This window comes from Clarias gariepinus, chromosome 10 (assembly GCF_024256425.1).
Source record: "Clarias gariepinus isolate MV-2021 ecotype Netherlands chromosome 10, CGAR_prim_01v2, whole genome shotgun sequence".
In the NCBI taxonomy this organism is placed as follows: Eukaryota; Metazoa; Chordata; class Actinopteri; order Siluriformes; family Clariidae; genus Clarias; species Clarias gariepinus.
In genome coordinates, this window is record NC_071109.1 from 6,022,470 (window position 1) to 6,047,500 (window position 25,031).

The following is a 25,031-nucleotide window of genomic DNA, read 5'->3' on the forward strand; positions in this document are numbered from 1 at the left end:
ACGTTCATTGAGCGCACTATTTAATGACTCGGAGGCGGTACGCAGAACAGATCGCTCCAAGAGCTGTGTGTGAGTTCTGGTGGACATTTGTGTTTATTTGATTTTCTTGTAAGCAATCTTGGACTTCATGTACCAGAGAAATGCCTGGACCGCAAACTGGAAATCTAGCTTTCTAGGAATGCTGGATTTGTGGATCTAATTTCTGAAAGAAAGTTTTCAGGAGCGTGTCATCACTGAAGGTAACAGGTTTATAAGTGAATGTGAGTGTAGTGAAGAAAGAATATTCCATTTCCAGTTCTTTGAGAATAAAAAAAATAATAATAATAATAATAGGATTCCGATTAATACAAGTCGGAATATGCGTGTATAAGTTTTTTGAAATTAAATTGTAAAAGGACCTTAAATACATTTTCACACATTCATTTAATTTGAAGAATTATTCTCAATTATTCTTGGATTAATAGTGACATACTCATTAAATATTATTGCATTTAAAAGTGGACGTGCATTATAGTTAAAACTGTAGTTTAGCTAAGCAGGAATTATAAATAAAATTAATATTTGAGCAGAAATTTAAAACACAAGGAGACACAAGGAAGCTGTATTACTAAAATTGTTTGATTCATTAATTGATCGATTGAGAACGTTTAGCAGGACTAATACCTCAGTTGTGGCCGTCAGCGTCCTGCAGCTGGCGGCTCGTGCATTTCATCTCGTGCTAATAAAAGGTTAGAGGTGCTTTAGTTGTTCCCGAAAGGCATGCAGTGTACGTAGCGCTGAAGTGAAGTGAAGTGCCCTGTGGCTCTGCCCGTCAGTTTAACTATTTATTCTACCCTGAAGTGTTATTACAGGACGTGTAATAGATCCACAATAGACAAACCGTGTGTGTGGGTGTGTGTATGTGTGTGGAGGGGGTTTGTGCGTGTGTATCATGATCAATCGACATTCCAGACCCCCTGCATGTGGAATGAAGGGGACGGGCAGGTGGGCATCACGGGACATGTCTCTCCTACGCTATAAAAGCGAAAGAGTCGAATTTCTTGTGACTCGCCGGAACCAGACGTAGCACGGATGCGCCTCTAATGCTGCCGCTATCAGTAGATACGATTCAGTCGTGTTTTAAACTATTTGCTATGAGAGAGGACATGACTAGGTAACGACCAGGTCACATAAGGTAACTTGTCATACCGTGCTATTATAATGAGCCTTTATAAGTTATATATATATTTTTTATTACGTACAGTAATCCGCAGAAGCTGTTTATTCAGTGTACTTAGACTTCATTTCATTTCTTAATTTCATTTTCTTAACACTTAGCGTATTTAATTTCCTTTACTCATAATTAAAACTCAATTTATTATTTGATTTTCATCAAGGCAAATTATATTCTATTTTTCGTCTTAATGAAATTGTTATTCATTTCTAACTTCTAATGAGCGCTTGTTGTAACCAAGAATTCTTGGTGGGTTTTTGTTGTTGTTGTTGTTGTTGTTGTTAATGTTAAGTAAGGAAGTGAGTGAGATATGAACTCAAGCAGATGATGTCAGTTGAGTGTCAGTTGGAAATGTGTTTGGGTGTGTACTAGTGTGTAACTGCTTTTCTCCCTCTCCCATTATCTGTGTTGCTAACTGAAGAGAAGCAAAATACAAGGGGCGTTCGAGTCAAACCAGGACTTGTGATTGAACATAACAACAGAACACAGTAATGAGCGTAAAAAGGGCCTTTATTTCTCTATATAATCCTTTGCTATACTAATACACTTTAATCTTAGCGTTTCACAAGTGCTTGGATACCATCAAGTTTTCTCAGTACGCCGGAGCCATGATCGCACTGCCTGCTTCACGTCTAAAACCCTGGCCTCCCATGAACCTCTGAAATGGCCCAAATATGTGCACATGTCTTGAAGCGAGGTCAGGACTGTATGGGAGATGTGGCAATAACTCCCAGCTGACTTCACACAGACAGATGCGTCTCCTCCGCAAGTTGGTAACAAGTTGTCTGTCGATTTTCAATGATCAGACGTTTCACTCGCTGAATGTTCACAGGAACAACTGTAGTGGGCTTCGAGCCTCTCAGTTTTACCCCTTCATTCACTATTTCATAACAAGTCTCGGTTTAACTTGAACACTCTGTGTACACTGTACAGGTACGGAAATAATTATAATAATAATAAAAAGAATAACAAAATAGTGAACAGAAACACTGCAGATTTTTTATAATTTTTTTAATAATGCATTATAATGCAATGCAAATGCTTAAACTCTCACAACGATACACACGCTAGATAGAATGCCACTTAGTGATATGATGCAATATATAATGTATTTATTGCTATTATTAATTATTGAACAAACACCGAATACATCTTGTGCTAATTTAGAAATAAAAAAGTTCATTAAAGGCGCTGCTATGATTAATGATAATAACCCAAATCCAATCATGTGTCTGAAAACAAAAAGTATTGTGTAATTTGTTTACGGTTAAACATCGTTCCTAGCAAATGGATGAGCGTCGTAACAGGTACTGACATTTGCTCTATAAATAATGAGCAGTAGTTCTAGTGGAATACACAAGCGTAATGATACGAGCTGTGTACACAGACAAGCATGGAGTAAATAGACATCTGTAGTTTTATAATAAATTGTATGCACCAAAATCTGTTACACTTTTAAGCAAGTAAGATTTAGCTATTAATCAATAAAAATTAGTTTGTCGGCTTTACTTTAGCGGCTTTAATACGAAAAACTGGATTAGGCATAGAGACTCTGTTCATCTCAAGACGTCGTCCATGTCATTCAGGTCACGCGTCTTGTATGCACTAGTGATTGGAAGTTTGAATCATTTTAGTGTAGAGTTTTTAAATTCCGTTCATCAAAATGAACAAATAGTTTTTTAAGTCATTTAGTTCAGAAATAAAATAAAATGTTACATTTTCAGTAAACAGACACCCAACACGTTACAATAATGAAAATATTACAATGCGGTTAAGGACAAATTATAATAAACAGAATGAGCAGGTCACCATAATATCTTCTAGTCCGAGTCGTCCGTTTTTCTGAATCTATCTCATAAAACTGCTCAGTTCTGTTTCCTGTGTACTACTGTGTAATATTGATAATAGTACATTTTATCATAAAACCATTAAGGGTCTACTTAATTTTTTTGCATGTCTGTATCTATATATGTAATGGTGGCTCACAAGCCAAGTAGGTGCATACTGCTAGCTGCTATATCGGAGAGTGTAAATACACAAGCGTACCCGGGAATGAACACCAAAAAGAATGTGAAGGCTGGTCAGAGAGCAATCGTTTCCGTGCACGGTACAAATCAATCATGCCTAATGTGAAAACGCCCTTAGACTTAACCAACTAGACACCTAGATGTAGGTATGTCTTGTTGTTTTGTTGTTTTTGTAACATTTTTTATAGAAGTTCTACATCATTTTGTGAGACGAGGAACAGACAAAATGTATAACCTGATGTTCTTTTAACACAGACTAATGTGAAAATGAAAATAAGTTAAAGAACATTGTCATGGAGACATTTTCTGTTAAATACATTTGAAGTCAATGAACACATAGATAAACTTGCGTCTGATGTGTAAATTGAGGTGATTTTGAATTGAGGTTTCAGGATGTTCTTTTATTGGAAAAGAATTGACTTTAGATTGATTTACTCTAGTGTTCAATTATCCCAGGTAGACCCCAACTTTTGAGTTATGAATTTCCGCAGATACAAACGGACCACGGTCCAAACAGACTTTTGGTTCAATCACAGGAGTTCATGTGCTCATGTGTATTGTACAAAAAATAGACACTGCAGTGCACCTGATACCAATATTTACAATTATATACAATATTTTCAGTGGTAAGTAAATGTAAAAAATGTTTAAAGTCTGGTAAAGTGTATGTATGTACATGTGGGGGTGCAAGAGAAATGAGTCGACCTCACCAGTTTCAATTAATCAGTCCGGGAGCACGGTGATAGAAATCCTCATTTCAGAAAATCCTCAAGAAAACATAGTTCACAGTACAGTGAAAAAAAACTGTGAGTGAAAATGGCGTCCGGGATTCCCCTCACGATTTACTGTATAGACGCAGAGGCAACATTTTACTGTGATATTTATTTCCTTAGGTGTGATTACAGTTTTTGTCCACATGATGGCAGTCTGGGGAAAAAGGACAGATTTACTCAAAGTTGATCGGTATGCTTTACATTGTATAATTGTTTCGTAAAAGACAAATTTGTCAGACTTAAGAACAAATCGGACTTATGAACGTGCATCCCGGGACGGAACTTGTTTGTAAGTCGGGACTATCTATAATAATAGAGCAGCAGAGTATTGAATGTGGTAGGAACAAATTATTTGCTAAGTTTGATTAAAAGTCCAAATTGTGACAAACAGAATCGCAATACGAATGAAATCGACGGCATGGTATCGTGATATCATCGTATTAAGTAATCCCTGGTGATTGCGTCCCTAATATCAGCACATTGTTCCTAATTCTTTTAGCCCTTAAATATACTGTAGAATACTTAAGTAGCGTATTATATATTTGTTTCTTTTTTTTTATTTATTTGTGGTTTCTTCCCAAAATTGTTATGGTAATAAAACCGGAAACAATTTATGGTTAATGTTTTTCCATTATTTTTTTTTTTTTTTTAATGCCTGATTAATTTAACTAAAGATGCTCATTAGTCAGGTCATTGGTGAATTTCGTTGATTTGGCTCTGTGGTCAAGTTAGCCCATCACAGAGAGAGTGCGCGTGTGTGAGTGTGTTGTAAGTGTGTGTGAGCCATGGACTGGGTCAGCTTTTTCCTGTAAAAGAAAAGTGCCCTGCCAGCAGTGTTGTTGCTTTAACCAAAGAGCAAAACAGGACAATGAAAGGGGGAAAAAGTTACTGTTACTTAAAGTTCGAAGTTGAAATGAAGAAATGCTTACAAAGCCGGAGAATCCTGTATATGACTGGGAGCAGTGGGTTCTGTATTAATTAGGGAATAAAGCACTCGGGAGCAGGAAAATGATCCGTCAGATATGAGTAGAGTTACTCACATACTATTACGTACCGTAGATTTTTTTATACTATTTTAAGAGGGATAAAAATGCTGAATTTTTACTGCAGCAGTCTCACAAGCCTCACTTATTTTCTTACTTGATGTAAATAAGACAAAAAAAAAACAGCTACTGATCGTTGAAAAGTGTTAACTTCTTCTTCAGTGTTTTCTCTATTTGTATTATTTTTTTAAATAGTATCCTCCATATAAATCAATCTTAATAAGCTGTTACTATAGTAACGCTAATGTATTAGAACGAGGATATTCATTTAACCCTATAAACAGTGTCATTTATGTTCTTCGTCATGTTTAGAACTAATTTCCGAGCTGCCTTTATACAACATTAATTCCACAGCGGTTCTGAATTCTCGAATAAGAAGCGTGTGGATTAATGAGCTCTACAGACGGTGCATTATACCGTGTTAGTGTGTTAGTGTTTGCGAGTGTTTGTGTGTGTATGTTTACCCCACCCTGTATTTGCGGCGTCCCTCCTTATTTCCACTGTGGTGTTTTTCTGGAGCGTCTCTTACACACTCCCAGTGTGCAGCACTGTACGCCATTCACGAACTCTGATGCCGGCTGGTAGACTTTTCCAGTCTTGGGGTCAGTGGAATCTTACAGGGTAGATCTTGAACGCTGTAATGTGCCACCTCTGTTGTGTGTGTGTGAGTGTATTTGTTCTTTCTCGAAGGGTTGGAGTCTAGGACCGCTTTCTTTTCCACAGGAACTTAGGTTGCTTCTATAACTAACATGTGGTCCAGAGACCGATTTTAATCTGAATATCATTGTTTTTCTTTTCTCTAGTTTCGGGAAGCGTTCCGCCGGGAGTTTACGTCGCGGATGTGAGTGCATCGTTCTGGAGCCGTCCGAAATGATCGTGGTGAGTCCTGAGAACGCTGACACTGTAATGTTCTGTACATTTTGACTTTTAGCTCAGAGCTAAAACTTTGAATGAAACATAATTACATGAAAACATAAGTAAAAGGAACTCATTGTGTTTGGGCTGCAGTAAAAACACAAACTTTGTTTAAAGGAGGCTGGCGTTAGAAAGTCCATTCCTACCCAAAGCATACAATACCGGGATTATTCTAGTATATCCAGTAACACACCAGAAATAATGGTTGATCCTTGCATTGCGAAATTTTAAAAGCAGCGTGGGTTTATGTCATTTTTTTTTTTTTACAATCTCATATTTCATTAGGTGTGTTTACATGGACACTTATATTTCACTAATAATTCTGGAAAAAATAAAACTGGAATAGTTCTTGCAAGTGCATTTGAAAAACCCATCAAACACAATATTGAAACTGTCTCTCATGAAGACATTCCCAGGAAAGCAAGATCAAAATTTCCTTGAGTTCATTTAGAGTTACCAGCCTCAGAAATCACCAATTAACAAACAGCAGCTCAGATAAGAGCCGTTATGAAGAATTTACAGATCATCAATAGCAGATACATCTCAATATCAACTGTTTAAAGGAGCTTATAACATATTTTTTGGACGACTTTGGTATTGTTTTACGGTGTGGAAAGAAATAAAAACCAGGAACGACAATGGAGTTAGAAGGGGTGGACAAACTTTTGACTGGAAATGTATATTCTTTGTGCATGTTTGTTGGGTAACTTTTAATGAGTTTAGCTTCCGTTCCTGATCACAGAACTCTCTCCCACCTTTCTTTACTTTTAGTCACTGGGTCTCTGGCTGAGAATGAATTGTTGTAACCAATCATAATGCAGACGGTGGGCTTAACTGTATTTAAAAAACCGAATATGACCTCAGATTCCGAGTAGAATACTTCTTTTTGTTATATTTCTGTGAACAGATTTACTTTGCTCATATAAAAAAAAAAAAAAAGATTTTATGCAAAAAATGAGTATATAACGTAAAGATATATTTGGATTGAACGCTTTGAGTTGTAAATGCACATCTTATCAGATCAGCATCCATGGAAACAATTTAAGAATAAAAGAAGAAATATTGTCCATGTAAATGTTTAGCTACTGAGGAAATATAGGAAAGATTAAGGAAGCAGTATGAAATAATCCCAGATGACCCTGCTCATGCCACGATGCTCATTAAACTTCACCATGTCAGCTAGATTTGCATAATGCATAGTGAGAAAGGGGTCCGGGCATGTTTTGTACACAGAGCAGAGAAAGAAAATCCATATACAGTAAACACGAGGGCACGATTTATTCTTAAAAATCCATTATGTTAATTATACTTGCAAACCGAACTTGGTGCCGATTATCCAGCAGCTATGTACAGTAAGCACAATAGAAAGGTTTATGCTAATGTTGTGTTAGTGAAAGAAAACCACTACACGAACCAATAACATGACTCGTATTTGTTTGTTTAGAATCGTTTATTATAACTGTTAATTACAGTATGAATGATCAGCCATGTGGATCAGAGTGAGTTTGATCTACTGTACACACTTTAAGGAAATCTGTGTAGTTCTTGTAGAAATGAGGCTGCTGTTGTGGTACGACTAAATTGGGAGAAAATTGGGTTTGGAAAGAATTGAGAGGCTTCGTGCATTTGTACCAGTCAGTTGAAGAAACAGATGCTCTTCGTCAACAAGAACCTAATGCCGTTACCGAGGCAATTCCACCAATGCGACGCAGTCGAGCACATTTTTATCCGCTTTATTCGTCCATCTCAGGACCAGGCACGTGCACGCGGTTATACACCGATTCGGCTAATCTCCAAGTCGGCGCATCGTTCCCTTCAGCCGCATTTGGTGTTGGAGGAGTTCCGGCTGTGTTATTATTGGCTGTTGTGTCTCTGTAATTATGATCCCATGCAGGATATGGACACTGCACTCACTCTCGCTCAGTATATTCCCCCTTTGCTCGGCGCCGTTGCCATAGCAGCGGTTGGTAAGGTAGCGAGAGATTTGATGTGTAATCCCAACGGTGGAGGGAGTGTGAAATGGGAGGCTGCAGTGAAAGTACAGATGAAGAGGAGAGTATGAGTCTGTGTGTGTGAGAAAAAGATACAGAAGATGGAGACATTGCAAATGTGTTAATCTCATTTTCTCCTCAGAGTGGTGTAAGGTCACTTCGGCTAGCACTTCCTGCACAGAAATCTCAGATCATTATCATCATCATGCAAGTTTGGTGCAAAATTGTGTCCTTATTATACGTGGGATCCAGAGGTTGTAGTATTAAAGATGCACAAACTAGTGTAACGATATGTATGCAACAAAGTGCACGTAATACCGTGATCTTTAACCTTATGTCCACTAGAACACCTGCACTGCAAGAAGAGTGGAAAGCACCCTCTGTGTTTTCTTCTTTTTTTTCTTTCCCTCTCCTCTATATTTGACGTAGAATTTTCAGTCCTAACACACACTCACACATGCACTCTTACAGACAGGCTCACACACCCACTGCTATTTTTACGCAGTGCAAGAGATGGGATGGGAGGGGGAAAGACACAGAGAGAGAGAGAGAGAGAGAGAGAGAGAGAGAGAGAATAACCCTTCTCTCTGTTCCTACGGCAGGTGGACTATATGGATGAGAATGAGGAGTATTTCCAGCGTCAGGCTTCGCATCGTCAGTCCCGTAGGAGATTCCGTAAAATCAACCAGAAGGGTGAAAGGCAGACGATCATCGACACAGTGGAACCGTACCAAGCGGGCAAGCCGCCCATAACCCGCGGGTACCACACGGTGAGTACTACGCAACTTTGTACACTTGCAGTGCTGTGTGTGTGTGTGTGTGTGTGTGTGTATTTTTGTTTGTCTTGCTTTGGCTTGTGGACATCATGGTGTGTGTTATAGCGTTTAATGTTGATTGAGCATCTTATCGCTGGATATCACAGCTTAATTTATCATAGCGTTCTTGTTTCACTATTAATTTCGTCTCCTTTCCTATACATGTATATTTTTCAGTTTTTTGTATTCATCTGCACATGTACATTTACATATTCTTATATATACAGCTCTCTTTTTTCATCAAATTTTTGCATTACATTTTTATTACAAGCCTTTTTTTTAGTAGGCTAGTTAGATTGTTTGCCAACTGTAATTAACAAAAAAAGTGCTGAAGCAGCAACTAAAGTGGAGAGTTTATCCGGAGACATGTTGAAACGGGATTCTGCCAATTTATGCCATTTTCCAAAAACCTCAAAATAAGACCAATATTTTTTGGCAAGCTCAGGCCAGTTATGTGTTTGTTTCTGAATTTTAAAATAAAATTTCTCCTCAAAGACTACAGAATTACAGAATACTACAGAACATAGGTTACATTTTTGTTGCTTTGAGGTTGTATTTTCAGTGTTGTTTTTGGGTCGTTCATTACACAATATCCCAACGTCATTTTAAGTCATTCTAACTTTTAAAAACAACCTTTTGTCCCAACAAGGAGTCTCAGCAGTGACATCATTGCAACGTCATTACAACTATATTACAAACTTCATCCAACATAAGGGTTCCTGCTAGTTTATTTTGGCAAGTATATGATAGGCGTGTTCATTCTAGCCCATAATAACAAGCCAATACATAGTCTAGTTTTTTTTCTCTCTTAAAATTCAGGTAATTATTTTAGTTAAGGTTAGAGTTTAGTTTGTAAAAATACGAACTAATACTTGCAATGCAAAAAAAAAAAAAAAGTAATGATAATTAATTCAAAGATTCAAAGAACATTATTAATCCCAGAGGGAAATTGCTCAAATAACTAATTAATTAATATTTTTTTTATAACCTGATATTAGTTTTGTTATAATAATATATTACGAAATGTTTAGAAAAATTTGACTAAGTTCACGGTATTTTTACTCACTGCCTCTTGCTCTCTCACATTTTAATGTCTTTAAAGTGTTTCTATCAAATAATCAGCATCCGAAGGGTTCCATGCATGTGGGGAAATTTTTATTTATAATTAAAAAGGAAACCTGACAGAAATTTACAGACAAATAATAATATGAACATGATGAAATGCTTTTCCCTTGCTGCCGAACAGCATTTAGTCAATTACTTGGCTGAGGAAACAGAATTTCTGAGTTAGTCATCCTTCAAATACCCAAATTAGCTTAATTTTTTTTTTTTTTGGCAAAGATGGGTCAGCTGTGTACGTTTGCGAGTAAAATGCCTGTTTAAGGAATGAGGAATTATTTCAGGATAAATTTGACACAATCTGTTTATGAATTAATAAATACTAATGGGATAAAAAACACATAGAAGCTAGCTTGAAGTCTTGTCTGATTGTTTTTTTTTTTCTTCTCTCCTGTAAATGCATTGCATCATTTGTAAGGTTTTAGGTTTATTACATTTTTAGAAAAATGCAAACACAGTCTATAATTTAATATCATTAATGTCTCACTAGCAAATTAAGCTAAAGTAGCTTTATTTGTTGTTTGTGAGGAACTCAAGCATGCTAATCAGAAAAACAGAACAAACTGACTGAAACATGAACAAAAATTATGATAAATTCTTTTATATTAATTATTTTTATTGTTAATCATTTTTATTTATTTGTTTAATCATTATTATCATTGTCTTGGTTCATGCTAGTCTCCTGTAGCTACTCGGCTAAGCTTGCCGTTTGTTTTGTCTTCCCTGTTGTGTCTCACCTCACATCTTGACTTTTATCTCTGTGTTTTTTTGTCCTTCATTTTTTATCTGGTCGTCCAGCTTTTTTTTTTTATGCTTTAGTGTTTTTTAATTAGCTAGAAGTCCTGTCAGCTTCTTTGTTTTCATCTTGCCATGCTAGCACAACAGGGTTACCATTATTAGTATACTGTACTTTCCTTTGTTGCCTCTTTAATTTAGTTATTGTGCCTCAAAGTTCTTTTGAAAATATTGCTTAATTTTTGTCAGACCTAAATCCCGTTCTTGTTTGTTGTTTGTCATGATAATAAGTTGTTCTCTTTGTTTTTTTGACCTTTTACCTGAGTGACATGCTAGCTTTTGAATTCACTCTGTAGGACTCCTAGCTGTTGTTGTGTTTGTCTATTCTCAGTAGGCCCATGTTGTGCTGGCTAAAGAGCGTCTGAGACAGCAGGTTCTCCTCTCAATTCCCACTGTGTTCTGTACGGCTTGGTCAAGTGTGATGCACAGTACTGTGATGTGTGTGTGTGTGTGTGTGTGTGTGTGTGTAGTAATTTGTGTGTCGACGTGTACCCATCACTAAGCCACAGCTTGGTGCAGAGAATATAGATGGGGATTGCGGGTAGAAGCCTTCCACGTTGATTAATCCTCTCTAGGTAGCAAAGCCCCTTAACACATCCTCTTCACAACCAACATTTGAGGTTCAGTGGAGGTCAACAAATGGTTAAATAGGTTTCCTAACATTTTATGCGAAGGTAGAGGATGATTGTTGCAGTCCAATCAGAAGGCGCTTCTCTCCGTAGACTGCATTCGCCACTCACTCTCTGAAAATTCGTACATATTACAGTTCCTTGAAAGCTTCAACGTGCGTGTTTGAGAGGTCAAAGATATGATTAGTACTGTGGGTGTCCATCAGTTGTCTTCGTGTACAGTATGTAGCCTGATAGAAAGCATAAAATGAATAAACTACATCATTATATTAATTAGCCCTAGTTGGCTACATTATTCAGCTAAATGTAGTTCAGTTTTCTTCAGCACCAAAAACAATGTCTTATACACTTTAAAAAGCATTTTGTTCTATCAACTACCCTGCCATGAAGGTTCTTCTGCCCCACTGTGTGAACTCTTAATGGGGTTCTATGTATAGTACCTTACACAGATGGTATCCCTTATAATAGGAAAAGCGATTTCCTTAAAAAAAAAAAAAATACGAGCGTTGTTCAAGTCAAAACAGGATACAGTTATTATGAATATAAAAACTACCTTTATTTCACTATATAATCCCCTGCTACACTATTGCACTTATTCCAGAGTTTCACTAGTGCTTAGATACCATCAAGGCAGAAAGTTGAATGGTTATGTGTACTGTTCTCACAGACAGTTCTCACTTGTGTCTCTTTCACAAGTTAGCGACAAGTCAGTTGGTTTTCAAGGATCAGGCGTTCAACTCGCCAAATGTTCATGGGAATGACTACAGTAGTCTCAAAGCCACCTCGGCTGGCATCAGCATTCATGGACATACGGCCTACCTTAAAAAGTTTGCACCATTCAAATGTCAAACGTAAATATGAGCTGGCTTTACAGCTTCATTCACGAGTCCTGGTTTGACTTGAACACACCTTGTAGAAATTTTAACCATCCAGTGAACTCATCTAGTTTCAAAACCTTGCTTTTGAGGGCATAATATGGGGTCCATCCTCAGGTAATTCATAATAGTGAATAAGCCATCACTTGTATAATCATTGTCTCTTGCTAAATATCTCTCTAAGAGAGTTCCTTCCTTTTAGGAAGCAAAAGTTCAGTCTTTGGTTCTATTGGTGCACTAATAAGCTTGATTATTGCCCCACTGGACCACTCTGATGCAGGAGAAAAGTGCCAGCTAAGCCATCCTTTAATGTGCATGTTTTGCTTACAGGTCATGTTTTTTTTTTCCAGCCGTTTCCTGCAGTTGTGGTATGCACATCTGAAGTGAGAACTGCTTTAGGCACATTCCTTTATCCCCTCGCCACCAAAAAACACTCCCCGATTCTGTTCTGTGAATTCCTGCATTTCCCAAAGGAAATGCACCAATGTTCCCCCTGACTTATCTGAGAAGGCCGTGCTCCCGTACACAGGAAAAAACGCCTCGCATACTATAGCACTCTGGCCTAGCGTCGGAAACGAGGAGGCCAACTTTCTCACGACTCCAGCACGTCTTGACCCAAACCGCTCTCTGTTTTGAAACATCTGTGGGAAGAGAATGGCAGCGTAATGGTGCGTTCCCAAACAACGATCCCATGCTTCTTCCGCAGGCTTCCATGTGAAGTGACTATAAATGACTGGGTGGTGTTTTGACAGGCGTTTTGTGTTCGTCTCTTTGAGTTTGAGTTTCATTATTCTTCCTCTCTAGAAGCACCAATCAAAGAAAATCATAAGCTTGTAGGATCAAGCACCATTTCACTTTGACAGTTTATTTTGGCCTAAATCTGATGTCTCTTTTCCAGCACTAAAATTAAATGTACCACTTTAGAAGTGGTTTATTGGTCCAGAACCTTTTGGAATCATTACATTTTGATGCTCCTTATCATTTGGGAGATTCTTTTATTCAAAGTGGAAGACGAGTCTAAGCAGGGAACTAAACAGTTAGGAGAGCAAGTTTTTTTTAAAAGGTACTTTTATAGAACCGTGCGTCTTTAGCAGTTTTCCTATAATTCTTGATCTTACCAGCTAATAGGTGGTAGAACTCGGTGCTGGTCAAACCGTTTTTTTCTTGCTAGCTCAATAAATAATAACCTTTCAGTCCAGAAGTTCCGAGAGATCTGCGACGAGATGCTTCATTATTGCTGCCTCTCACTTGATCCTTTAACCACCAGAAGCTCTGCTTGGACCCTTCTCTTAACCTGCAACCCCTGTATATCTCAGCATCCTTTGCAAACAATCAGCTTCAATTTAGCTTCAATTGGTGAAAGAACAGTCTTGGTTTTGTGTCAGATATGAGCTGAATACCTTCGTTATTCCATTAAGAGGAGCATTGTTTTTTTCGAGAGGAACATGCTAGCCAGCTCACACATAGTGCCTTGTGTTGCGCTTCAAATCAGCACCATTACGTTCTCACAGTCCCTCTCCAAGCCAATCAGTGTTGATTGTTCAGTAACCGTAGTCAACAGCATAGTGGTGCCATTTTGAGCCAGGATTTCTGGGTAATTTAGTTCAGCTTCATGCTACCTAAATGGCCCATGCTTGTTTAGATTTTGGGTTTGGCTCAGCTTCAGGATTTTTTTTTTTTTTTTTTTTTGGGTCTGTGCTTCATATTTCATGGCTGTGTGCGTGTGTGTGTGCGTGTATCCTGTGCCGCCCTCTGTTGTCCCAATACCCTCCTAGTATGTTGGTGCTAGCTGAGCCTTTCTGAGGAGTGTGTCCCTTGCCTCATGCCGTAGTATGACTTGCAAAGTGCCTTCCAGCGTCCGTATGTGTGTGTGTGTGCCTGTGCTGAATAACGCTCTCTCCTGCTTATAATTGCCGTCTTCTCTGTTTCTCTCCTCCGCTCTCATCTCGTTCTGGCTCCTCCTCAGGAATGCGTTAAAGCTCAGGTATTGTACTTATTCTCTGTTTTTCTGTAACTGTGTGTGTGAAAGAGAAAGAGAGATTGAAAGAAGTGATGAAGTGATCCAGCACTTGCCTGTATATGCTGTATATGTTTTGGTTGTCATAATGGTGTAATGTCATGCCCAGGGTAATGTTTTTGCTTTTATGACACTCACATGAGTTTTTTTTTTTCCTCATTTTCCCGAGCTGTGTATATTTTATTCAGTTTGGGCGTACCTATATTATTGTATGTCATGCAGTCTATATATTTTAATTATATGTAGATTTACCCATGATTCTTTGTGGCTGTGTATGAAGTCTCTGAAGCATCCTTTCATCTCTGCGACCTGCCCTAAAGGTCCTGGGAAGCTGATGCAGCGTTAGCCTGGCATGTCTAATCCCGTACACAATCGTTCCCGGCTATCCGATCTAATCGCGCACACTGAACGCATCATTAGCAAATTATAACCAGCGACCGAACTGTTTACAGGCCAGGCTGTTATTGTTTGGATCCTGGAGAATGATAAAGATCTAGATCTGTAAAGGCAGTAATAAAATGTGTGTGTGTATGTGGTGGTGTTGTGTGTGTGCGTGCGTGCTTGAGCTTCTGGTTCTTACATAGGCTGCTGATTACTACACTATCTTCTTGACTAAATGTAATGCAAAAAGAGTATAAGTGTATATATTGTGTGTGTGTGCGGGCGCGCGAAAGAAAGAGAGGCTTGTCAGGTGTTCTTGCGAAGAGCCGTCTCTATTTTTAGACCCCCGGCCCTGTAATTGGCGCTGCTGCAGCTTCTGGAGACACAAAAACAGGTCTGTTTTAAAGGATCTCTAGCACAGATGCATACACACGTTTTTTTTCACGGTGAGTCCCTATACTCAGAGGATTTCTGAAACGAAGAAGCCATGACAGGATGAAGTATATGTCTCATCAACGTCATGAATAGCCTTTTTTTTTCTCGTCTACCGTAGCAGCTTTTCCCTGAATACATACATGCATTGATACCCTGTATTATACTGTATAAGACATGTAGTCCCTCGGGATATCCTGATAACCAGTTACACAATATATTGTGATATTTGACGTGCATGATTAGCAGAAAAGATTGCTGGAACAAAAAGATTTTGTTCTTGTTCATTAGGGGTGTAACGACATGCAGTGTCATGTAGTATTGCTTGAAACAAGACTCTCAGATGCATCTCGGTGTTAAAGGATACATTTGGCAGAAAGAAATTTTGCTTTTTGTCATAATCTACCACTTACACGATGAAACTGTAGTAAATAATTTACCCACATTTCCTGTATAGCAGAATGTAAAACTTACTAGCTATATGTGTACTAGCTATTAGTTAGAATCTTTTAACTAGTCTAACTTATTACATGTGATTTCTAGCTTTAAATTCGAACTAGCTGATAGCTTTAGAAATGCTAAAGCTAAACTGTATGTTAAACTGTAACTACAGCAGCAACCTGTGCTTATTAGCTTTATGATCTAAATAGCTACATGTGGTTACTAGCGTTCAAATGTAACTAGCTCTGTGTTTATACGTTTTAAAAATCTTACCTAGGTACCTGCATTTACCAAATTTAAAATTTACTTATCTCCACATGCTTACTAGCTTTAAAATCTGTCTAGCTACATCAGGCCCGTAGCCAGCCTAGTGCAAGGGGGGGTTCTTTTTTTTTTTTTAAAGTGGACCTTTTTTCTCAGTATTTTGTATTTGAGTATTTACTCATTTTGTATTTCATTTTGAGGATTAAATACTGCATTTTAGTGACATGTGCTGGATTAGCTTGCCTGCTGGTATCATAATGTGCATGCTTTTGATGCACCAAAAATATTCACTACAATGTTGACAAATTGCTTATCAAGATCACGTGTGACTTTTTTCACTTCAAAAACACACCCACAAACACACAGAGTTCAAAAGTTGAAAAACCACACTAACAACAGAATACATTTAAGGAATGTTTACTGGAATATTATTAAACTACAAATTCAACTTCTCTCATCAACATGCTCTCTCATTTCTTTGTCTTTGCCTCTTCACTTTATTGAACTTATATAAAATATATTTAATATTCAACGAATTGTTATTTATATAGTCTATTCATTAGGCGAAATATAATAAAATATGTTAAATTCAACCTTTAAAATCCCAGTCATATAGCATAATTCAATCTTTATTGGCATGTCGAGCATTTACAGTAGGCTATCATTTACATTCAGAATGTAAAGAGATCAAAATGAGAGGAAAAATCGAATATAAACAAATATAAAAATATTACCAATAATTATCTAATAATAATAATATACAAATATTACGGGGAAAAGACGATCAGTTAATGTACTTACAAGACTGTGGGATGGATAAAAAATATTTTTTGTGGGCTTATTTTATTTTATGTTTTATGTAACAATTATTCATGATAAACTTCATTCGAATGCTGTCTACACCGCATATAGACACTAGAGAGCATCGCCTATGGTTAATAGAATAATCTAATAAATTTACTAATTTAATAGAATAATTTATTAATTCAAAATAAAATGTTAATAAATCCTAGCATGGTCAAGCAGGTTTGTTTACGCATTGAACTCGTCGTCCTTTTTTTCTTTTTTTGATAGATTAACATTATTTAACATAATAAATTCACAGATCCATCAGATAGGCTACTATCTGTTAATGTTTATTTAAGATGTTACAGACTTGTCATAGCCATTCAGACTGCTCAAGAAAAGGCACAAGAGATCTTGAGGTAGTAACAGTCTTACTCTGTTTGGCAGTTTTTTTTAACATATGTTCAATATTCTGCGATAATGACGCTGCTGCCTGTTTTCTCTTCCGTCTCTCCTGCTCTTTTTGACCCATATATTATACACCGCTGGATGCCGCCGCACAGATTTAAAAAACGTCAGTTGCTGCGCAGATTTGTCACGTCGCGATTTTTTTTTTTTTGTAAATTGTTTTGTAATAAAGTGTTATTTTAAATAATCCCCAACCATTTTAATCTGTTTAAAAAAAATTAAATAATAATAATAATAATAATAACAAAAAATTCTGGACCTTTGGCAGTGGGGGGTGGGTCGTTCGAACCACCCGAACCCCCCCTGGCTACGGGCCTGTACATGTGATTCTTCTTTAAAAGTGTACTAGCTTCATGCATCAGGTAACATTAAAATTTAACTAGCTCTACGTGCTTACAAGTTTCAAAATACTGTATAACTAGCTACCTGTGCTTACTAGCTTTAAAATATAACTAGCTGCTAGCTTTAGAAATTAAATTAGCTACATGTGTTTACTATCTTGAAAGTCTAACTAGCTGCTAGCTTTAAAATGTAGCTAGCTACATGTGCTTATTAGTTTTAAAAAAATAATCATTTTAAAAGTGCTAATATCTAACTAGCTTTATGTGCTGCCAGGTTTTAAAATCAGATTAGGTACATGTGCTTACCAGCTTTAAAATTGTATGGAGCAAACACACCAATTAAAATATTCTTGCTAGATTGATTAAATTATGGTTTAAATTAGACATTTTTGAATGTTAACATCTGCAGTTGTTATTTTCCTTTTAGGGGAACATATTTTTTTTACTTTTCTTGCTGAGCATTATTAAAAAAAAACTCCTTGTTATTAACACTAAAACTGCAGTTTGTAATACACTAGTAGATAGTATTGTTGTAGTGACTCGGACCCCACTGCATTTTTTTTGGTGTTGATATTGATGAATAACTTGCTTGGTCCATGCCATTTCCACATGTTTGGGCCATGCAAGGAGTTCCTGGGAGGCCAACGTTTCAGATGTAAATCGGAAAGGCAGTCAAATGTCCCCAACAAAACTTTCTACCTTGATATTATCCAAGCACAAGGGAAACATTGATAAGTGCATTAGTGCAGCAGGGAATTATATAGAACAATAAAGGGAGGTTTAACTCTCATAACCGTGTTCTGTTATTCTGCACAACCATAAGTCCTGGTTTTACTTGAACACTCCATGTAAACCGCAGTAAAATGATCAAGGGTTAAAGAAAGTCCGCTTATGGAGGGTGATGGGTCACTCATGAACGATTCGTTCTTTTTGAACAAATCTTTAACATGACTCAGGTAAACGAGTGTTCTCGGAGAGTGATTCGTTCATTTTCTATTGGGCGCGCATGCACAAAGCAACGCAAAACCTCCGTATGTTATATACAGAAAACAGTATTGAATTTATTCTCAGCAATGAGTCTTTAAGTCTCGAGTCGTTCGTTCTTTTGACACCTGACTCCCATAGACGCTATGCAGTGCAATAGATTTAAAAGAACGAACGACTCAGATTGGAAGATATAAGAGGTGAGCTGCTCATTCTGTTTATTTTAACATGTCCTTGGTTGCATTGTAATATTTTTATAACTGGAACTATAGCCAAAATTTGTGTATGCAGACGTATTGGGGGTATTTTTTTATTAAAAACCCAACATTTTAATTGATTTCTGATCAAAAGAACGAAATGAACGAAATGCCTCAAAAAAAGGATTCGTTCATTTTAGTCACTAAATGATTCGAACTTCCCATCACTAGTCTTTCACATACTCTGTGTGTACAGGTTATGAAGTATCGCGTTGATTGACATTGCTGAGTGATGCGTATAACCACACCCACCTCGTTGGGTAAAGGGCTGAATTGATTGGCTCTGTTGAGTGATGCTTATAGCCACGCCCACCTCGAGGAAAACTCGACTGGACAGACATACGGACAGAAACAGAGACTGGTTTCGTGTCCTTCAATGTATGAAACATAAAGATATAATTGAAAAAGCGAATTCTGTCCCAATGTACGCACAAAACCTTTCTTTTATTTATTTTCCTGGCCCTGACATTAGTTCAATGGTTCTTTAACCTATTAACCACTTCGTGAAAGCGTTCCTGGTAGATATAAGAAGCTTATAAATTTATGTATAGTAATTTGTCATTGCTAAAATTGAAAACAAAAAAAAGTATTTTTTTAAATTAAATAATCTCTTAGCTAACATATTTTAGAGGTTATTTAGATGTTAGATGTTAGAGCAAACATTATTTTTTAAGATTCAGCGTAATGGCTACAATTCTAAATGTAGATGATCTGGTGATAAACAAATTATGCATGCAATACACATCTAGGAAATAATTTTTAAATCATGGATTATTCCCTGCACATCAGTTCTCTGACCTCAGTATTCAAATGTTTTCCGTGCACTAAAATAGTCCCAGGCAACAAGATTACTCTGTGCTCTGGCCTTTGTGTTGCCTCGCAGCGTATGATGAAAATAACCGCACAAACTTTAGAGAATATTGTGTCAGTGCGTTAGAAATATATTAGAGCTTCTAAAAGCAATTTAGTTGTCTCATTTCGAGCCCTGTGGGAGGTTAGGTTTTGCTCGCTGTATCATTTTAGTAGCTGGCGTTCCACATAAACACTACAATATTGTTTTACAACACTGTGAGTTGAGGGGAAATATGTCCATTGAGAGCGAGAGAGACCGGGAGAGGGAGAGCATTGTTCACTGCTCTTTAAGAACAAGTGCTTGACTTCCTCAGTCAGTAAGGAAATCCTCTTCTTCAGACAGGAAGTGCATACGGGTGTGGCATCTGACGTGGTCATGGTGACCTCTTGAGGTGGGAAAATCTTTTTTTTTACAAACCGTTTACACTTTTACATTAATTTCTGCTGAACAGGGTTTGTCAAATGTGATAGGATCAGAAAACCTCATGAGGTCACCTTAGGCAGGTGGAAACATGTTCTGGAGATCATTGCTGGTCTGAGCATCAAAGCACGAGCTGAACATGAGGAAAAAAAAAGGTTTTTCTTTTTTTTATATTCTAAATATGAAAAGGGGAAGGAAGGCTGGGAAGGCAAATGAGCAAGGGTGCAAAGAAACGAGTAGAAAAATCAAACTATCTAATTTACATGAGGTTATTTGCGATGTTATCAATTACAGTTTTCCAAATATTAAAATGAGTGATAGGAAAAAAAAGGCAACAACAATGAATAGACTTAAAAGAAACGTGAGCAAATCTGAAAGAAAAAGAAAATATTTGCTATTTTACCTATTCAAAAGATATAAGATATAAAAAACTAATAAAAGAAGGAAGGAAACAACCAAGCAACAAAGGAAGGCAAAAGAGAAGAAAACGTTGAACTAAGGAGGAAAAAAGAAGGCAGAAAGAATGTAGAAAATAAAGTAAAAGGAAAAAAGAAAAGGAAGGGTAAGAAAAACATGGTAGAAAGGAAGGGGAAGGAAGAAAGAAGGAAGGGAGGAAAGTTAGGAAGAAAAAAAGCAAGAATGGGATAAATGAAGGGAAAAGGGAAGGGAGAAAAAATGATGAAAATAAGCAATGGGGAAAGGAAGGAAATAAAAAAAAGGAAGAAAAAAGAAACTGGAAAGAACTTAGTAAGAAAAAAGGTGTAAGAAATTGGACAGGAGAAAGAAAAGAAAGAAAGAAGTGAGAGGGAAAAGAAGCAATCGAGAAGTTAAGGCAAGAAATGAGAAAGAAAAGCAGAAAGGAGATAAAATTAAGAAAATTAGTAAGGAAGAAACAGGAAAAGAAAAAAAGTGGTAAGACAAAAGGACAAGAAGAATGAAGGAAGAACAGAGTATAGGTGGGAGAAGAGAAAAGGAAGGATGGGAGAAACAAGAGGATGAAGGAGATAAGGAAGGAGAAAGGAAAGAAAGTAAGAGAAATGGAATGAAGGAAAGAACAATTAAAAGAAAGAAAGAAGTTGGAATGTTTTTTGTCAGATTTCGTTCAATTATGATTTGAATTACATGAATTTTAATTAAGAGGCAAAGGAAGAAAACAAAGGACAAAGAAAGGAAAAATAGTAGTATTAGTAATAATAATAATAATAATAATAATAAGAAAAGTGTTCAGTTCAAAAAACATGCATAGTGTATCTCACCTGGAATCACAAACTGATTATTTTAAAAAATAATATCAACAAACTACAGAAAATCAGGTATTTAAAGATGAGTTCCAGCTGTTATCCTGAAGAATAAGAAGAGCGAGGGGTTCTGTAGGATCTACAGGAACAAGGATGAGATCTGATGGGAACCTTAGACCAGTCGCTGATTCATTTACCGCCAGACATTTGTGCTGTTTGGCATCTGACTACGACACGCTTTCTGTTTATTTCAGTCGCACCCTGAGAGTTGAAGCCGTTACACACTTTATTATTATATTATGATCTCGTCATAAATAGCGGCCTCTTTCAGGCCTGTGAGGAGAAATGAGTGCGGTTTTAAAAATGCTAATGGAACGATCCGGAAGAATTCGAGTCAGTGCTGATTCTGTCTGAGGTTAGTGACTTGATGTGTGTCTTGTCTGGCGCATTGACTTTTTCTCTTCCTTCGTCTAGACGTGTCATTAAACAATGTTTGTTTGGTGCCATTTTATTTTTGGACACCAGAAATGTTTTGGGTCAGCAAGTTTAATCTAATGAAACATGTTTGGCATCCTTAGTAGTTCTGTCGCAACTTTCTTTGCTTTGCTCTAGCAAAAAATTGTATGAATGCTCAACTTTGTACACCTAAAAAATGCTTCAGTTCAAGGGTCTTGGAGTGCTTTCACACTTCGATCCTCTTGCACGGATCAACGTACACTTGACCCCAAACCACTTAACATTTGAGTGATGTGAACACTCTGTACCATGCCCAAGCGCGGATCAGCATGCCGTGCTTAAGTCCACTTCAAAAGATGTTCTCGGTCACGGTTCGAATCAAATATCAAAGAAACTAAACCTAACATCACCTGTCTTGTTTGATATCTGCGTATGCATGAAACAAGGACACGGGGGGGCCTGGAGCCTATCCCATACTTGGGACATGAGGCAGGGTACACCCTGGGGGGCAACCCACAACCACTTCCATGTTGATTCACAAACTACAGCCAATTTCAGAAACACCAACTAGCCTAATTTGAATGTCCTTGGACTGTGGGAGGAAAATGGACCACATGAAGAAAACCCACCAAGCACTGGGAGAACATGCAAACCAGAGGTGGGAATTGAACCCGGGTCCTATATGTGCAGGGTGACAGTGTTAACTACTAAGCCACTGTGCCAACTAGGAAGATGCTTGAAAATATCAATGGGTTTATTGGCAGCTCCGAACCATTTAAGTGTATACGGTCACCTGACATGCCGGAGACTACAAGTGTACTCGGGTACAGGACAATATTAGTCATTTAAAAGCAAGCCATTTATGGCTGAACTCTTTGAATTACTTAAGAACAAGCAAGCATATATGCTGTTGCACTGAACGAGTTCTTTATGTCTAATCTATTAATCTACCGGTTATGCAGATATCAACAGCCCTGCTAGGCACTCGGGCGGTTGAGGCTCTGGGTTGCTGGTTGGAGGTTCACACTCAACCAATACAAGGTCACTCCACCATTGCCAGTGCCAAAGCCTGGTTGGGAGGGGGGGGTTTGGTTAGGGTCAGGTGTCAGGCTAGCAGCCCGACCACCGTTGCTTATAAAAACAACGAAACCCAACAACATATAAAAAATGTCCTGCTATAAAGCTTCACCACCATGTAATCATATGCAAGGAAGCTCATGAAACCGCCTGATCGTAAATCTTACAAGTCTTCGACACTTTAACGTTGGCACTCATGGACCATATGCGTTCGGATGTAATAGACTGGGATGTTAATGTTTGGATGTGTAATGTGGCTTGGAGAGACGGATGTATTCAGACTTCTCGAACATCTGGCTGAGGTGGTTTATATGATCATGGTTATAAATCTGTTTTAAATGCATTTCCGAGTGATTTTAATCTGTTCTTCAATGCAGAACATTTCACACTCCTTTATTTAATATTTTTTTGGATATGAACGTTCTTCAATACAGATGAGTTGACTGTAATGATAAGGTATTGACACTCTAATGTGTCTCTGTAGCTCTTTAAAATAAACATAAACTGAGAAGGAAATGTATGTATTAATTATTAATGATAAATTGATTGTTGATTGTTAACATGTTTGAATATTGGTTCAGGAAAATGTGTGAAATTTTCAACCGTACGTGTAAAACTGTCCTTTTTTTCCCCTAGTGGATTTAGATTTAGATCATTATCATCTTTTTGAATGCTCTATCTTTGGCCAAGTCTTAAAGTCTTGGCCGAGGCGAGCAGGTTTTTGGGCGGAAATATCCTGGTGCTTGGCAGAATTTGTAACGTCCTCAATCTTCACATGAGCTTTCGAGCCAAATAAACAGACACAATGCATCAGTAATTCACCTTCAGTTTTCTACCCTGGGGTATCACGCAAACTACAGGCTACAACAGTAAAGGTTTGATTTTAGTTTCATCTCATCATAACTATGTAGTTCTAATGTCGTTCAAGATTTTAAGGCCTTGCTGTGCAAAGTTCTTGAGCCTTCCCCCTTATCTCTTCGTATTTTGCTTTCCAAAAAACAGACTTTTTTACGTATTCATGAGAAATTGTTCTCCAGGATTCCCAAATGACTGTTTGGACTCTCATTTCCAGTCCAGTCCCAGTCCCTGACCAGTTTCAGAGGAATGTTTTTTGTTTGTAAAGCCACACAGTGACTTATGAATCATTCAAGCATAAACAACATCCAACTTTAAGCATAAAACAGTAAGGGTTGTACGATTTATCGGGGGGGGGAATCACGATCTCGTTTCGTTCATACACGTGATCTCATATCTAAATGACGTGATTCACTTGCATTCACATGTAAAAACAAAATACTTAATTCACCAATCAGGCCAGAGATTAGCGAATGATTTGGTCAAGCAGAGCGCTTCTTTCATCCCGCTTCCTTATTTATGCCTATTTATGTTCCGATAATAGCTTACGCTTAAAATCCCAACACTCCTTCACTCGATACCTGCCAATCAGAGGATAGAGGAGGTACAGTACCAGCCAATCAGAAACTGCGAGGGGGTGGGGTGGGGGATGGGTACATTCTGACAACCTGTTTCTGATTGGCTCCTTTTGATGCTCTTTATTTCCCTCAATGCTAATGTGTCAAACCATTACGCTTTCCTCTCTTCTTGCATTTAGCAGCGGAAATATACTTTATTTTCACATGCATATACTGTATATATATATATATATATATAAAAGAGAGAGACGGGCATAAACAATTCTAATTGGGATTTTATTTTATTAGTTAATTAAACCTGATGCATTGATTTTAGCTTTTACACAGAGACTCTAAGAGTTGCTGTTTTTTTTAATTGTATCTTAATGCACTTTACAGCCTCACTTGTCATTTATACTGCTTTATCCTGTATAATGGGTTGGGGGGGCTGGAGCCTATCCCAGGAGAATTTGGGCACGAGACGGGATGCCAGTCCATCGGAGGGCACAAACACATATACTCATGCACACACTACGGGCAATTTGGAAACACCAATTAGCCTAATCTGCAGGTCTTTGGACTGTGGAAGGAAACCGGAGTACCTGGAGGAAACCCACCAATACTTTTGGGCAAAACTGTAGTTATGAATTTTTGCATATTATTTTCAAATGTAACTGATTATTTAAAAAAAGAAAAAAATCTTCGTCTCCATCAAAAAGCTAAAAGGATTCAAAAGATGCTCACGTAAGCGTAGCGGCCCAGCATGCACTCTGTCGTGTACTGAGTGTTAGAGAAGGAGAAATAGAGACCTAACAAGTATTTCTGATTGGAAATCGTCCATCCTGGTCACGTGATGAGTCCCAGCCTACGTTCATTGAGACATAATTCTGAAACATTGTTCATTCGATTGTTTTTCGCATCCTGGAAACGATCCTAAGTGAAGCCGGCGATGGCTCTGATTTCTTTTCAGGGCTGTAACGATGATGTATCTGATGTCAGTCTAATTCCC

At 37.6% G+C, this 25,031-nt stretch overlaps 1 protein-coding gene across 9 annotated transcripts in view; it reads left to right on the forward strand.

Annotated features, from left to right (window-relative positions):
* Positions 1 to 25,031, forward strand: part of rapgef2b (Rap guanine nucleotide exchange factor 2b) — a 120,764-nt gene that overhangs the window by 54,779 nt on the left and 40,954 nt on the right. For 5 of the 9 annotated variants that reach the window (XM_053505517.1, XM_053505516.1, XM_053505523.1 and 2 more), the window contains exons 5-7: positions 5,860 to 5,935; positions 8,565 to 8,732; positions 14,162 to 14,179. In XM_053505517.1, coding sequence (XP_053361492.1) covers positions 5,860 to 5,935; positions 8,565 to 8,732; positions 14,162 to 14,179 — 262 coding nt within the window. Of the gene's footprint in view, positions 1 to 100; positions 240 to 1,058; positions 1,175 to 5,859; positions 5,936 to 8,564; positions 8,733 to 14,161; positions 14,180 to 25,031 lie in introns of those variants that run through there. The other 4 variants (XM_053505519.1, XM_053505521.1, XM_053505524.1 and 1 more) reach the window with 3 other exon arrangements.